We start from the raw sequence: 15415 nt of genomic DNA on the forward strand, positions 1-15415 counted from the left end.
CAAATTTGTACAATGTACAATAATGATCAGTACATGTTTATAATGTCAATAAATAAAATAAGTATAGGAGTATCATCATTATACTTTATAAATATAAAAAACAAGCGATTTTAAGGAACTAATACAAATCAATTAAACAAATTAGACAGGTATAATTGCATTAATGTTCAGTATTAGTAATACTGTAGTTTGATATATTTCAATAACGGTATCACGTTTATTTATATAATAGGTTTCCACATCATTCTATTTGTTTAATAAATGTGCTTTTGTAAGAATTTTTCTAAAAAATTTGAAACCGCATTTATTGTAAGTGTTAAAACCGCGAAAGAAAATCTCCCGCCTTATAATCATATTGTACTCGCAAAGGCTGGTATGTACTTATATGTATGTATGTATATAGTCTACCATCTACAGTTAGTCGTAGCAGAACAAGCACACACTATAGCGAAGTTCTTCCGAACTCTATATCAATAACGCAAAACAGAAACACAACATCGTAACGTGCGGTGAAATTTTGTATTATAAAATGAAAAATTTATATATTGACATCTGTGGCTATTAAGCGTTAGTGATCCTACTGTATTATTGTTAACACTTACATGCTACGATATAAAACTTGCATTGTGCATCTGAAGTTTTCAAACTGAGTTACTCATTTTTTAAAAATTCATTTTAAGGAAAAGTTCGTTCGATCTTGCTTACTATTACATTGTAAAAGCAAGCGGTAAGTTTACATTAAGAATTAACAGTAAGACTGATCAAATAAATATAGTAAAAGGTATTAAATTTGTACAGAACTGAGCTAACAGAATCACGTTTGCACTGTGTAGTAATATTCTTATGTAGTATTATTTTGTAGTATTTTTATGTTTCTATGAAAATAACTTAATACATTATATAACTATATGTTCTATTAAATATTTTATTACAAATTTTTGTGAAGTATGTGTGCATTTCTCTAATAAAACCAGTGTTCTGTTTGTCAAAACTTCTGCATAACCTTGTAATTATTTTCTTCCTTATTTGTCAGATTTAAAAATTAACTGAAATACATGAGATTTAATTTATGTTATAGGCATCTTTACACGTCCATAATGAGATGCATAAATAGTAAACTATTTTATTAAATGTTATAGGTAAAGATGGTCGTACTTAGCAATTTTCTTGCTCCGCAAGAAGGAATACGTCACGAAGAACAAAATACCACTGTGTATATTAATGACACAGAAGTAGGAAAAGGAACTCTGTACATTACAGAAAGGTGAAAACTAAATTAAAGCAAATTTATATTGCATAGTCGTACTGATGTATTTTAATATAATGTTCGCATTGGTAGCTTGTTTTCTTGGGTGAACTATGATACACAACAAGGATTTTCACTTGAATATCCTCATATATCTTTACATGGCATATCAAGAGATCAAATAGGACATCCAAGACAATGTTTATATATTATGGTTAATGCAAAAGTAGACCTTCCAGGTACATTAATCTTCTTTTTAACATTTTTGTATAAATATTTTGAAATATTATAAAAGTTGAATAGAATTTACTTAAATGCGAAAATCAAACATTATTTAAATATCGTAGTCTTATATCTGATATTTTGAATAATCCCAAAGGTTTCATCATTGACGTAATTACAATTTCCTAACTTTTTGTAGACGTACCCATACCACCTCCCACTGACAGTGGTTCAGAAAATGAGGACGAAGATGCAGACACACCTATTACGGAAATGCGTTTTGCTCCTGATAATACAAATAATTTAGATGCTATGTTTCAAGCAATGAATAATTGTCAAGCACTTCATCCTGATCCACAAGATAGTTTTTCAGATGGTAAATGATACAGCTATTATTAATTTTCGTGTAAAAAATTCACGATAAGAATTTTTGTAATATACATCTATTTTGCAGCTGAAGAAGATATTTATGAAGATGCAGAAGAAGATGATTTTGAAAATTATGAAGTTGGCGCTGGTGATGCTCCCTATATTTTACCATCAGGTAGCATTTATTTAATTTAATATTAACATAAAATAGTATTTGAACAAAGTGTAATATTAATGAGAATTGTTTTATCTAATGGTGTGCTTATCATAATTTTATATGAAAAGAACAAATAGTGTCCAATCACAATGGCACAGAAGCAGATGATGCTATGGATGTAGAAGCAGGTCAATTTGAAGATGCAGAAGAAGATCCATAATGGATGGTGATGGCAAAAAGGATGATTGCATTTAGTATTAATTTATAATTACTGGTATCATATATTATTGTAGATATGTGATATTATGACAGACTGTATTACAGAGCTGTAACAAACATAAACACACCTAACATTTATTTATATTCATTTTGTACACGAGAATAATTTCGTAGATAAAAATAAATAATTGTATATCAAATTTAACGTTTTGCATCTGTTTTTTGAAGAACAAAATAATTAATTTCTTGCATTGCTTAAAATAAAAATAATATTTAAGATAACAAGTTGTTACTAATATCTATTTCGAAATAATAAAATTTTACAATGCAGCCTTGAATGTATATTTTTATATTTAACAAACGGAAACGAATCATTATAATATGATTTAGTAGTACTATTTTAAATATGTCAATACGTAAATTTGTATCGCGAAATTTACATGTTTACATTAAATGAAATTAGTATGGCAAGTTAGCCAAATAAAGTTTATTTGAATTTCTAATTTATTTTTATTTATACATAGTAACTATATAACTTACTATGCATGCAACAAGGAAAAACGGTTGTATTTAAATGTATCAATTGTATAAAGGAAGATATTAACTTTGTTGTTCAATAATTTTTGTTCATTGATATTCCCTAAAATACATATTGACACATATAATAAACTTATGTAGGTCTAATATATTAAGTAAACAACATTTTTACAATGAAAAACACGTTGAATTGCGAATCTGTATAAATAATAAATGTGAGTTCCAAAATTATAAATAAAAAACCCTAAGTTGTCAAAAATTATACAGAAACGTACGAAGACCATTGTAGTTTATAGTATTGTATAAAATCACTTCTGTCTTTACAGTATGACAAAAATTGTTTAAACACCGATAGAAAGAATTTATCGAATCTTTTTGGGGCCAAAAATAAGATCAGCGTCTGGTGCACCTTTTGGATGATTGTATTTTTGTCGCCGTTCTCTATTTAAATTTACTGTTACTGGTCTTGTACTCTGGTTAATTGTTTCCTGATAATCTTCTTCCTCTTGTCTTTCTGTGATATTCAACGTTAATCTTTTAACTCGTTCTTTTTCTTCTTTTTGTTCTTGTTCTCGATTTCGAAGATTCATTGCTAATTCTGATGACACAGGAACGGCTAAATTTTTGTACTGCTGTTTATTACCTTTTCTTAGCATAAGAACAAAGTCAACCGTATTATTATCAGACGGTCTTTCCTGTAATTGTTCGTACGTCTTCTTAGTAGTTTTAACATGTAAAGGAACTGAAATGTCTACTTGTTGTGGTTTTACAGAATCTCGCATTCTGTCTTGTATATTATCTGAAACCATTTTATCAAGAGCAGATAAAAAGTCATCATCTTCGGGACAACTCACTCTTCTGGGACCAGCAGGTAATGCTGCATTTAATTCTGTGACATCCATAAGAACACCATCTGTGCCACCTTCTGATAAACTTTGATCTCCCTGCGTATTTTCTTGAGTACCCATAGTATCATCTCTTTCTCCATCAGCTGTCCATTCTTCTTCTGATTGTGCTTCAGAACAGTCTTCAGATTCCTCAAAATGTAAATCAGCTACACCCTTTGCATCTCCACTGCCATTTCCAGATGTTATAGTCACTTCTTCATCTCCTTCAGCAATTACACCCATATCAGATTCTGTATCGGCACCATCTTCCGCGGTAGGATTTCCAAGAGTGGGATACAATGTATTTCGCAGTTCTTCCACTGCAGATTGTGCTTCTTTATAACTTTGAAATAATTGCATTTTAGGCCTCAACATTGTTAGTGTATCGCGGTACATATAATCTATACCTACAGGAAAAGTATTATCAGGACCCCAAATAGGATCTGTGTATTTAAACCAGTAATAATTTTGAAAGAATATTAGAAAATAGTCAAGTTTCTTCTTGCTAGAACCACCAATGAAATACTGTCCACAGGTTTCTAATAATGTACAGACTAATCGAATTCTGAATAAGTGTTCTGGGGGATCTAGAACACTTGGTATATTGTGATCCATGCTAACTCCAAAAGTAATTAGCAAATATAAAGTTCGGAAAATATCTCCACTTTCCACCATACGATAATTATATAATTCTCCAAGATATTTAACCATTGCAATGCGACGTTGATTAAATTTTGGTAAATTGATTTCCATACATAATCTTATATCTTCTAACACACCATCGACTACATGAGGACCTATAGTTTCATAATGCGCAACAAGTCCAGCTAATAAACTTCCTACACATCGAATATTTAAATATTTAACATTATAAGCGGCAGTGAGACATTTAATAGCATAAGAGGATACATTTTCATCTTCCCAGTCTAATTTACGCATCCACTTAAGAACTTTATCAGTATTAGTTTTTGAAAGATCTTGATATAATAATTTTCTTATAAATTCATGAATTGGTGGTCTGTCCTTTTTCGAAACACCTCCAGTAGATTCTGGTGGATTTACAAAATAATATGCATTTTCAATTATTGTTACATAACGTGAGTCTAATGCAGTAACTGCCTTCTTACGCATCATCTGTTCCAAATATACTTTTGTTCTTTGGTGCGAATCTGGAGAACAAAACAAGTATCTTCCACATGTTTCTAATAAGTTACATGCCATTTCAATATGATGATGAGTAAAGTCATGCAGCAAAACTTTTAAACAATATAATGCCTCTATCTTTGAGTATAGTTTAAATTTAACAAGTTCACCAATGTACCGCACAACTTTTACTTTTGATTCAATATTAATTTGATCTTTTTTTCGTACATGATACTTAAAATCATGCTTCAACATTAAACATAAGTCATTACCAACATCTGGCATAACACGGTACAGAATAGCAGCCAGACGTGAATAAAATGGTAATAAATCCAGGCGAATTCTAGACACACCAAATAATGCTTTCACTAACTTTTTTTTGTTATGTTTTGTATTGAGACTCATTAAAAAGTGAACAGCAGCATTGTCGATCATTTCACGATTAACACAATTCGGTAAATGAGTTATAAATGCATCCAAGAGTATTTTATTACTAATGTTTGCAACTTGAGGTTCCTCAACTTCTGCTTCCGGCTCATCTACTTTTTCAGTTTCTTCCAATTCATCAAATGTGATTTCTTCATCCAAAGCTTCTTCACTTATTGGTGCATCTTGTTTAGGTACTTCTTTAAAATTCGATCCTGGAAGGAATACTGTTAGATCTGTCAAAACTTCATAAAATCGTCTGGTCTCTTCATCTCCCCACATGTCTTCAAGAATACTATTCTCTTCCCCTTCACTAATCATTTTCAATGTTTCTTCTGCTTCTGCTTTCATTTCGCTATCAACAGGAAGTTCTGGCATGGGTTCGTCCAAAGTATCTGAAAAACTTTGCACATTATTGAGCAAACGTTCATAAGATACTTGAAGACTTTCAAGTTTGTCTTTTCTTTCAGAACTGAGTTCACCTCTAGTTTGTAAAATCTTTCGATTTTGTTTTTCAAAAGCTTGAAGGTCTTTGTGTTCTTTCAATAAGTGCTTACATAAAGAATTGTAATATTCTCTTAACAATAATCTAACATTTTGCTGTTTATCAGGTGAAAGTAATTTACTTTTAGGTATTAATACATTCAATTTTTCTGATATTTCCCTTACTCGTTTAGGCACAAGACCTGCATAATCTTCACCGCAGTGTTTGCAGAAACTTAATATAATACTTGCGTTGTTATGTTCTTCTTTATCCATATTAATTAAAACTGTCAATGCTGAACCAAGTAGAGGCAGTCCCTGTTTATGTGTAAAAATACCTGCATTAACTAATTCAGCATAAAATCTAAGATCCACTCTTAATTTACTCGGATTTGTAATTTTATCCACAATCTTTAAAGACAAAATTCTTTGCCAATTTTCAAAGAAATGCGTTGAAAATTCTGCATATGTCTGATGCAGGAAACTGCATATTTTTATGGCAGGTGCAACATCTGTCATTTTCAGTTTGGCATCAACTAGAGCAGTAGCAACTTCACTCACATATTTCGTTAAATTCAAATGTATCATATCTTTTAGAACTGTTTCTAATTGTATACTGCTAAAATTTTTTAATTTTTTTACAAATGTTGTGTTTCTTTTCAATGTTGAATCCAATTTACTAAAATATGTATCCGATGGTCTATTAGGATTTAAGTTTGCTGCTCGAATTTCTTCTTTTGTAGCCAATCGTTGCTCAGTTTCCTTAAGGTAGTCCGTCAAGTATTGCTTATCTTCTTCAGACACAACATCCTGTTCAGCAACTGCTTCTGCAGCTTCTGGTACTGTTTCTTCAGCTTCAGACATTGTTTCAATCTGCTACATAAAACAAATACATACAATTTTGAAATATATCATTATCTAAGATTACTTTCACTAATTTGTACATTATGACTTTTATTGATTACTGTATATATTTATTACTGAAACATATTGTACGAAAATAATTATTTCAATTTTATTATTATTATAAATAATACAAAAAATATTACGAGTACTGTTTTTAAATGTGTTATTATGTAGTTATATTCAAATGATAAGGTCACAGATTATAGAATCGTTTCATTTAAATGATTTAGTAGCAAAACTTTCGACCTTTTTATTATTCAAACAGTATTTATTTTATAGAATTCATTGTCTACTCACATTTTAAAATGGAAACAAGGTTATGTTATGGTAGACGACAGCTACATTCAATAATCTCTCAATTTGAGAACCATATCCGGGGACAATGAGGTTCTTGAATTAAGAAAATGCAACAAATCGCTGTGCTCTCATTGGTTGACGATTCACAGCTGACAGTGCTGTTCCCATAGTCAATGATAAAGAGAAGAAATAGCGAGTGAGCAAGACAGCATGACATCAACAGAACACATCGAATCAAGTCACACTTACATCCAATGTATCTTATCTCATTTTATCGTACTTGTGGTTTCACTCTTTTCTTTCTCATATTTTTTAAAAAGAGTATGAAATGTTGTAACATTCACCCTATCAACCCGATCTATCACCAATAGTTTCACAGTTTTTCAAACATCTATACAACTCTTTTCACGGAATAAACATTTTGCGAAGATAATATTGGAATCTTCATAGTCGAATTAATTCATGTAAAAGAAATATAAAATTTAATGTGTAAATATTATTTTTAAAAAACAGTTTCAATCTGCTGTTACGCGTGTGAGTCAGCCGACTGAAAACAATCTCACTCCCAGGGCGCGACGGAAGGAGAGAGGGCTGCGCTTCAACTTTGCGTATCGCTCCTTCTCTTATCTTTTACGCAAACGACACATTTTCTTCTGGTCCTCTATCTGAGGAAGCCAAATTACTAACGAGTGTTCCTGTATTATTTTTGAAAAAAAGTAACTGCATATTGATCGAAAAAATCGACAGACATATATATGCGCTCTTAGTCCACGCCGATGAGTTAAAGTAAACGCATATCTGCGTCCACAGAGCCCTAAGGGTTAATAATATTTGTGACAGTTTTTAAATTAATAGGAAATTCATAAAATCTTTGTTCGTTACTTCGAACGCGGCTCAAAGTCGAAACGAGTCGGCTGGCTCGCGCGCATAACAGCAGGTTGAAACGTGCGCGCGCACCCAACTTTATTCATTAAGAACTCGTTAACAAAGCCGCGGATTGCATTTCGGCAAAGGAAAAGGCGTCAGGAACCCCCTATTTCCCGGAGTATGTGTAATTTCGAAACACCCTGTATAACATTATATTTTATTCTAATATTAGCTTTTGTATTGAGGATATCAGAAAGATATAGCATTTATATTCGTATTCGTGATGGGTGGTGGTATACCACTGGCGAAAAGTACAAGTTAAATATCGCACCTAGTGTTTCAGAGTACCTGGCAAAAGGATGCGTAAAAAGAGTGAGATCGCAAGCACGAATAAGTGAGACGGCTAGGTTTCTCGTCCGTGGGTACAGTCGCATAGTACCCGCTGCTTTCGTGCTGTCTCTCTCGATCATCATCTGTTCTCTTCCTAAACCAGCTGCACGAAGCTGGATGCGCATTAAAATGGTGGGGATAAAAAAGCGCAATATGGTGAGACATCACTGTATCCTCACCCTCGTGTGCGCACTATCGCGGCAATACCACCACCAATCATCATCAAATTGCAACCGGAAGGCGAGACATCCGATGAATAAGCGTTCAGCTGAGGTACTTCAATTTTCCTATTGGCCAAGAAGGGTGGACGGGAAAAGAAGATGGAAAGACATTAATAATTCCACGGAAAACGTCGGGTATTATGTAGTGAGATCAGAGGATACACATCTTAGAGCTCAGAAAATGAAGTAATTTTATTTTCACACAAATTCATGAAGAGCAGAGCACTTTGTCGGGCTAAAAGCGATCACCTAAACCCACAAAAATCCCCAAATTCTACCAAACAATACGCAACAATAGTATAATCAAAACTCTAAATCAATTCTCTAAATTACGAGACACTACGTCCAGAAAGTTATGTTAGTCAAAAAGTTGAAGAAACTCATAGATTTTAATGAAGCAAAAACTAATATTACAAATATTTTGTTTAAGTCCTTAGAAATTAGTCAAGAGCTGAAGAAACAAACTCTACTATTAGGTGTAGATCATAGTGAAGTTTATAATATAACTATACATTATACATACATAAAGTATTCATTCAATACTACATACCTCTGTTACATATATGTGTATATGCATACCAGAAGAGACATCCATTGCAATATTTTTACAGTTAAAGCCAGTCCACAAGTGCTTCAAAAGTTAAAGACAGAATCATTAGCTATTAATTTCAACATTCGATGATAACAGCCCTTATTGATAATGAACATTCAAAAAGAAAATTAGTTATAATATTAAGTGTTGATTTCAATAAAATAATGAAATTTAAAGATTTAGTATAATAATAAATATCTAAAATTAAATATTTTGAATATAATATTGAACTAAAAATTATTTTAATTCCATGTAGCCTCATCTATTTTGTTCTCTAAATTTTGATTTATTTATTATGAATATGACAAATGAATAAGCACGAAACAAGGATAAGTTGATATTAGTCGAGAATTGGAAAATAAGTTATGAATGAAATCATACAATGTCAATTAAACATTTTTTTATCAAAATACTTAATCTTATATTGTTTCTTTTATTAATTTATTTATGAGTAAAACTGTGTACAAGTATGCCCTTGTTTTATGCGTACTGTACCCCAAATATGTTAGTAACTAATATGGCGGAATAGGTACATGTTGACTTTTCGAGTTCCGGAGATCTTGGATTCAAATATTTCTACATAGTAGAATTTAAAAAGCATCAAGTTAGTTGTTATTCATTTCTCCTACTATCGATATAGATTAATAGGATTATTGATGCCACATGTTGCATACGTAATTGCACTAAATATTATTAACAATGAGTGCCTACGTTATCCATTAAATCAGCTTACTAGCAAGCAACTAATCTCAATTTTAAAAAGGAATGTATGATAATCGCCTTCGGAAAATAAAGGAATGTGCAATTTTTTAAATTATTTTGATTCTAAATAAAGATAATGCGACTTACGTAATGAAAGTGTTAATATCAGTTTTATATGTTTTATCGAAAGGTTAAGAGGTGCGTTTATTATTTGAGATTCAATATATTGAAAAATCAGTATAATTTTACTTAGCCCAAATAAACCTGATAATGTGAATTTTATGTAAGTATAATTTGTTTTAATACATCGATACTGCTCGACAGTATGGTTAATTTTAATACATTTGCTGGGTCCACTTACACGAATTTCAAAACTCAGGATTAATATAGAAACACTATATAGATTTTGGCATATTTGTAATCAATTTCAGTTTTAATAACCACAAAAGCAATTTTGTAAAATATTTTATGTGATCTTATCAGTACAAAAAAAAAAATGATATTTTATGCCATTTATTTCATTAATTCAGTTATTTAGTTAATCTTTCAGAAATATGTGTGATACATCCAAAAAAATGAAAAATACAAGTGTCAAAAACAATGTGCAAAATGAAATGATGGAAAAACAAAGTGTTGATAAAAAAGAATCTACATTAAAGAGTACAAATGAAGATGTACAGCGTGCAATTGAAGGTTTAAAAGAGATTCCAGACGAAGAACTTCAAGAATTTCTTGATGATGAAGATTTCATGGAAGGCTTGGATGTTGTTGATGCTTGGGAAGGTGATGAAGAAAAGAAAGAAGCTGAACCCAAAACTTCTCAAATAAAGGAACAAGATCAGAAACGTCCTTCTAGGTAGCATTAATAACATAGAATAATATCCCAACTGTTATTATTTATTGCAGATTAACTAAATTTGTCATACAGTGTTACTAAAATAATATTAGAATTCAAATCCCATATACTTTGGTTGTGCATAACTTTCACTACATATTATTTTGTCACCTTATTCTATTTGACATACTTAAAAGTATACTTTCCCTTAAATAAGTAGTATTATGTTGGAAAGAATGATTACAAGCCTACTTATAGGGACAGACATCGTCGTGACTACAAAGGATCTTATAATCGTGAAAGGCCAAAGAGAGAAGAGAAAAAACATGAAGAAGTACGCCGTGATCCTTCCAAAAGCACAAAGGACATAGAAAGAGACAAAATACGTACAAAAAGGGACAATGAAAGTAAACTTTTAGCTGAAAAGGAAAAAGCTATCAAGCATTTATTAGATTCTGATAATGTTGTTCCCCCTGGTACAGAAGTTGAAGCTATTCAGAGTATAGCAGAGAAACAAAGTTTAGAACAAACACAGATGCATATGCGCAGAAGTCGTGAACGACGCAGGAGCTTAGACCGTCAAGGAGGAAATTCGTTAAGACGACGAACTCCAGATAGGGTTAGACTAAACTCTTTAAATTCTCCACGTCGAAAATCACCGTTATTAATAAGTCCAGACCGATGTAGAAGTCCTTTCAAGATGAATATCGAAAGACATCGAAGTCCAATGAGGTTCAGTCCTGACAAAAGAAGAAGCCCAAGATTCAACTGTATCCGTAGAAGTCCTTTTGCATTCAGCCCAGATCGACGAAGGAGCCCAGGTAGACGTGTCAGTTGGGAAAGAAGAACGAGTGCAGACAGAAGATGGAGTGCTGAACGACATAGAAGACGTACAAATATACATGAACGGTGAGAAGACAAGATTTTAAAATGTATATCATATTTTTCTTTACTTTCATTGTAGGTTTAATAAGAGAATAATATATACCTTGTCAATTTTTCTTGTAAAATATGACTTTATACAATCCAAATGTTATGTAAGAATCGTATTTTTATAAAATTATAAGAAAAATTTTAATAAATTTGTAACTTACCGAGTAGAGTACTTTAACTCAACTTTTAAATTGTTAAGCCGAAGAAGTCGATCACGAGATCGACAACGAAGCCGCAGTATGGAACGCATTAGAAGAAAAGTGAGCCGTTCTCCGGTTAGACGTTACAGTCCACGTCGGCGGAGCCGAAGTAGAAGTCGGAGTAGATCAATAGAGCGTCGTGCAAGAAAACGATCACCTTTTATTAATGAACTTACAAGACAATTCAGAAATGAAGCAATAGTAACAACACATATAAATACTGGTTATGCACCTCCTCCAACAATGGATGGTATAGCACCATTGATGAATACTGTTCCATATCAACCAGAAGGGGAGTCTAGGCCACCATTGCCGATGCCGCCTTATATGCATCAAGCTGGATTACCACCACCACCACCACCAATGTCATCAGGTGTTGCATCAGGTGGCCCATTCATGAACTTCGAAAATTCATCTCAACCAATGAATTTTGAAGCTGTACCCTTACTTCCGTTGCCTCAAACTGAATATGTTTCTGGCCCAGTAATGTACAATCAACCAAATACAAGTTCAATTCAACCTTCGCATCGACCACCGCTTCTTCCAGCACCAATATCATCACCACAACCAGAACCTGCTGCAGGGTCTATGGAGCACCCACAGACAACATATAATTCATCACACGGCATTCCTACTACACGACAGTCACCAAGTCAAAATTTTGAGTTTTCAAATAAATCCAAAGAGAAAATATCTCCAACCTACAGGGATCGTAGTTTTAGAGATTCTTATAATGGATATCATGCTTCGCAAGAGGAACGACTAAAGACTCCTGAACCACCAGTCATCTCTGATACAAAAGTAATTTCATTACACATTATAACAATGATTTTTTTTTAAAACATATTTTGTTTTATGCTTTATATTATCCTATTACCAGATTTTGTGTGCTTTTTTCACATAGTCTGCAGTTAAATACTCTATATTTACCCTAAAAGAATAATATTTGTTTTATGAATTCACCTTACAGCAGTTTGAAAAGACGAGTTTATCCAGTCTATTGGAAGCATCTGTTTCCGCAAAAGGTGCGAATATATTTCTTATTTAGTTGTTGCGAAAATTTACACTTACACATTGAAGTTTTGTTTTAATTTTATTATACACTTTTTAGATTCTACTACCCTACCAGTCTTATATCCAGGTAAGGATATTGCTACACTTCAAATCTTTAAAATTTGTTAATGAATAGTAACATAACAATAAACATATATTATATACAATTTCAACATTTCAAATAAACACACATAATATTTTAAAAAATGTAATGTGGAGTCCGCGTAAATTTATGTTTCTTACTGTAATAGGATTCAAACCTGAAATATTGCGCCATTGTGAACATGCTCTATGCGAACTTCCTACTGAAGATCCCCGTTTAAAGATGAAAGGGCGATTTTTCTATGATCCTATAAAGGAGAATGTACAAAACGAACAAGAAGAATATTCATCAAACTCCATACTTTTACAAAGGAGCAAAAGTAAAATATGTTGGGAAGAAGAAGAAGGTGGCCAACATGTTTCTCCAAAGAAAGAGAATGTACAAATGCATCAAAAAATTTGTCAAACTGATGAAGTAGAAACAAATACAAAACTTGTTCAAGCAACTGTTACCATGGTAGATTTTGAAGTACAAGTTTATCCTCAAGATTTACAACATATAAATAAAGAAGAAAAAAGACCTATTATGGATCGTTTAGATTGGAATGTGCGTGAAACATTTGATTACACGCCTAAATATCGAGAAGCTGACGATTTGAGGTGGAGTTTAAGTAATTCATCACAAAAAAGACCTTGGAGTAGAACATTATCACCTCCTAGAAGAAACGATGACCGTGACCATCGTGTTGACTCCGCATCTTCTCTCGATCACAATTCACCAATAAGAAATAGGGATAGTTTTTCCAGTCATAAGGGATCCATGCGCGACCATTACGTTCGTGAAAGGTATTCGCCTAACTACAGGCACTCCTTAAAGGAACGTGATGATTTTCATGATAACAGAAGTGACCATAGTCGTGGTGAAAGTCCTATGATGTTAGAAGATTCTGCAGAAGAACTAGAAATGGAGCATACATTCCAAAGAGGATCAGATTGGCATGGAAGAGGCAAAATGATGAGAGGAAGATCCAGCCCTCTCATAAAACCACATCTATACAGAGGAAAGCATACAGGAGGAAGACCTTATCGTGGCCGTGGAGGATATCGTGGAAAATTCTAAAATTATTTGTGTAAAGCACAAATTTATAATATTGTAGAATTATATAATCAAATATACCAATATATTAACAAATTTATGACCTATTCTTACAAAAAAATTTAAAAACTCGATATAAATATTAATTTGTTTCATTTTATAATTAAATTCACGTATCAGTTAATATTCGATTTGAGAATCGTATGAAAAACAAATGAATGTAAATACATATAAATATACATTCAAACCATGTTTACGATAATATTCGGGCAGTACATAAATATATTCAAGTGCGAAATAACTTCTATATAACGTTTATTAAACGTCATATAGAACATTACGCAACAGTGCTAAGACAACTATTATTTATGGTACTATAATAGATTATCAGATGTGTATAACTATATGATAACTGTACAAACTTTATGAATGATGCGCCTTACATGTTATAATCTTGTCTCGTATAAAAATTGTTTTCATATGTAAAACTAAAATAATTAGGAATTACCAATAATTACGAACATGGAAATTTTTATTTGTTATAGCATTACATATGAAAACTAAAAGAACATGAAATTTGAATTTGTCAATGAAATTATTAAGTTCAATTACCACGTAAGAATACAAATCTACCGAAATATGCAAAGTGAAGCAATATATACAGAAATATCATTCTGTAATCACACATTTTTCCTTGGTTCATGATATGTACGTTTATAAAATAAGTACGAAATATATAGAGAATATGATATTAATAATTGAATCATTGAATGAACAAAATTACTTAAATATTGTGTTTCGATTGTAAACATTTTTATAAAGAGAAACGATATTAAATATAGAGCTAGGTTTTAAAATTCAAAAGCTAAAATATTAAAAAAAAATATTTTATTTAAAAATATTATTTTCAAATAAGAATGTAAAAAGTGTTTACCTATGTTTTTTAGAACAATTTATTAACATATGTGCTACATAATTTTAACGACGAAATTAAAAGTCGAATATGTTAATAAATGCATGTTTGAAGTCTATCTTTTAAGCACTTTTTTATATAGATTATACTTAAGTACAAAGTATAACTATAACAGATCTTGCCAGATTCGTTGTTAAACAACAAACAAAATAACATTACAGCAAAATGAGTATAAGTTGTATTTTTACGTTTAATATTTGTTGCCTTGAAAATACTTAAATAAATTTAGTTTTATTGATAATGCAAGAATTTTTTTGCACCTTATATAATAATATAACATAGCCGAATTTGTAGAAAACATTAGTATATAGGGATTTGCATTTCTATTTTTTAACTAATCAAAATATGTTAACATGTGTATATATATATATACGCACGTATGTAATGTCCATCCCTCACTTGAATGTCATGCGAATGCAAGAAAAGTGGTAAGGATACTGATAAAGGAGGCGATGTAAAATACTACATTACTATTTATTAATATGCTTTAATAATTTATACAAACAGTCCGTGCGTCGTATCGCACACACACTTATATAGTAGTCTCAAAGATACATTGAACGCACGATCGAACGCCTCAATAGCTCAATAGCGCGCGTGGTTTAAACGAGCGTGACAA

The 15415-nt window shown here is 31.7% G+C and overlaps 3 protein-coding genes across 7 annotated transcripts; 2 read left to right on the forward strand and 1 right to left on the reverse strand.

Moving 5' to 3' along the window:
- Positions 1–95: 95 nt before the first annotated feature.
- Icln (chloride nucleotide-sensitive channel icln) lies at positions 96–2395 on the forward strand. The gene is made up of 6 exons (XM_078197025.1): positions 96–727; positions 1140–1264; positions 1340–1485; positions 1668–1844; positions 1923–2012; positions 2123–2395. Exons 2-6 carry the CDS (start codon positions 1146–1148, stop codon positions 2212–2214), a joined length of 624 nt encoding a protein of 207 aa, XP_078053151.1. The 5' UTR covers positions 96–727; positions 1140–1145; the 3' UTR covers positions 2215–2395.
- A 171-nt stretch (positions 2396–2566) lies between these two features.
- Positions 2567–7097, reverse strand: Upf2 (UPF2 regulator of nonsense mediated mRNA decay). 2 transcript variants are annotated; one of them, XM_078197023.1, is made up of 2 exons: positions 6893–7097; positions 2567–6562 (listed from the first exon to the last, which is right to left on the reverse strand). In XM_078197023.1, exon 2 carries the CDS (start codon positions 6551–6553, stop codon positions 3113–3115), a length of 3441 nt encoding a protein of 1146 aa, XP_078053149.1. In that variant the 5' UTR covers positions 6554–6562; positions 6893–7097; the 3' UTR covers positions 2567–3112. The 2 variants fall into 2 exon arrangements, with proteins under 2 accessions (XP_078053149.1, XP_078053148.1); XM_078197022.1 differs by having other exon boundaries at positions 2567–6565.
- Positions 7098–9474: 2377 nt separating this feature from the next.
- Positions 9475–14897, forward strand: LOC144478651 (uncharacterized). Of its 4 annotated transcripts, none has more exons than XM_078196735.1 (8): positions 9475–9566; positions 9855–9947; positions 10203–10520; positions 10758–11408; positions 11632–12433; positions 12603–12657; positions 12744–12773; positions 12937–14897. In XM_078196735.1, the coding sequence occupies exons 3-8, from the start codon at positions 10219–10221 to the stop codon at positions 13845–13847; spliced, it is 2751 nt and encodes a 916-aa protein (XP_078052861.1). In that variant the 5' UTR covers positions 9475–9566; positions 9855–9947; positions 10203–10218; the 3' UTR covers positions 13848–14897. The 4 variants fall into 4 exon arrangements, with proteins under 4 accessions (XP_078052861.1, XP_078052862.1, XP_078052863.1 ...); XM_078196736.1 differs by having other exon boundaries at positions 10215–10520; XM_078196737.1 differs by lacking the exon at positions 9855–9947 and having other exon boundaries at positions 9482–9566; positions 10215–10520.
- Positions 14898–15415: the final 518 nt, after the last annotated feature.

Source organism: Augochlora pura, chromosome 3 (genome assembly GCF_028453695.1).
Source record: "Augochlora pura isolate Apur16 chromosome 3, APUR_v2.2.1, whole genome shotgun sequence".
Classification (NCBI taxonomy): domain Eukaryota; kingdom Metazoa; phylum Arthropoda; class Insecta; order Hymenoptera; family Halictidae; genus Augochlora; species Augochlora pura.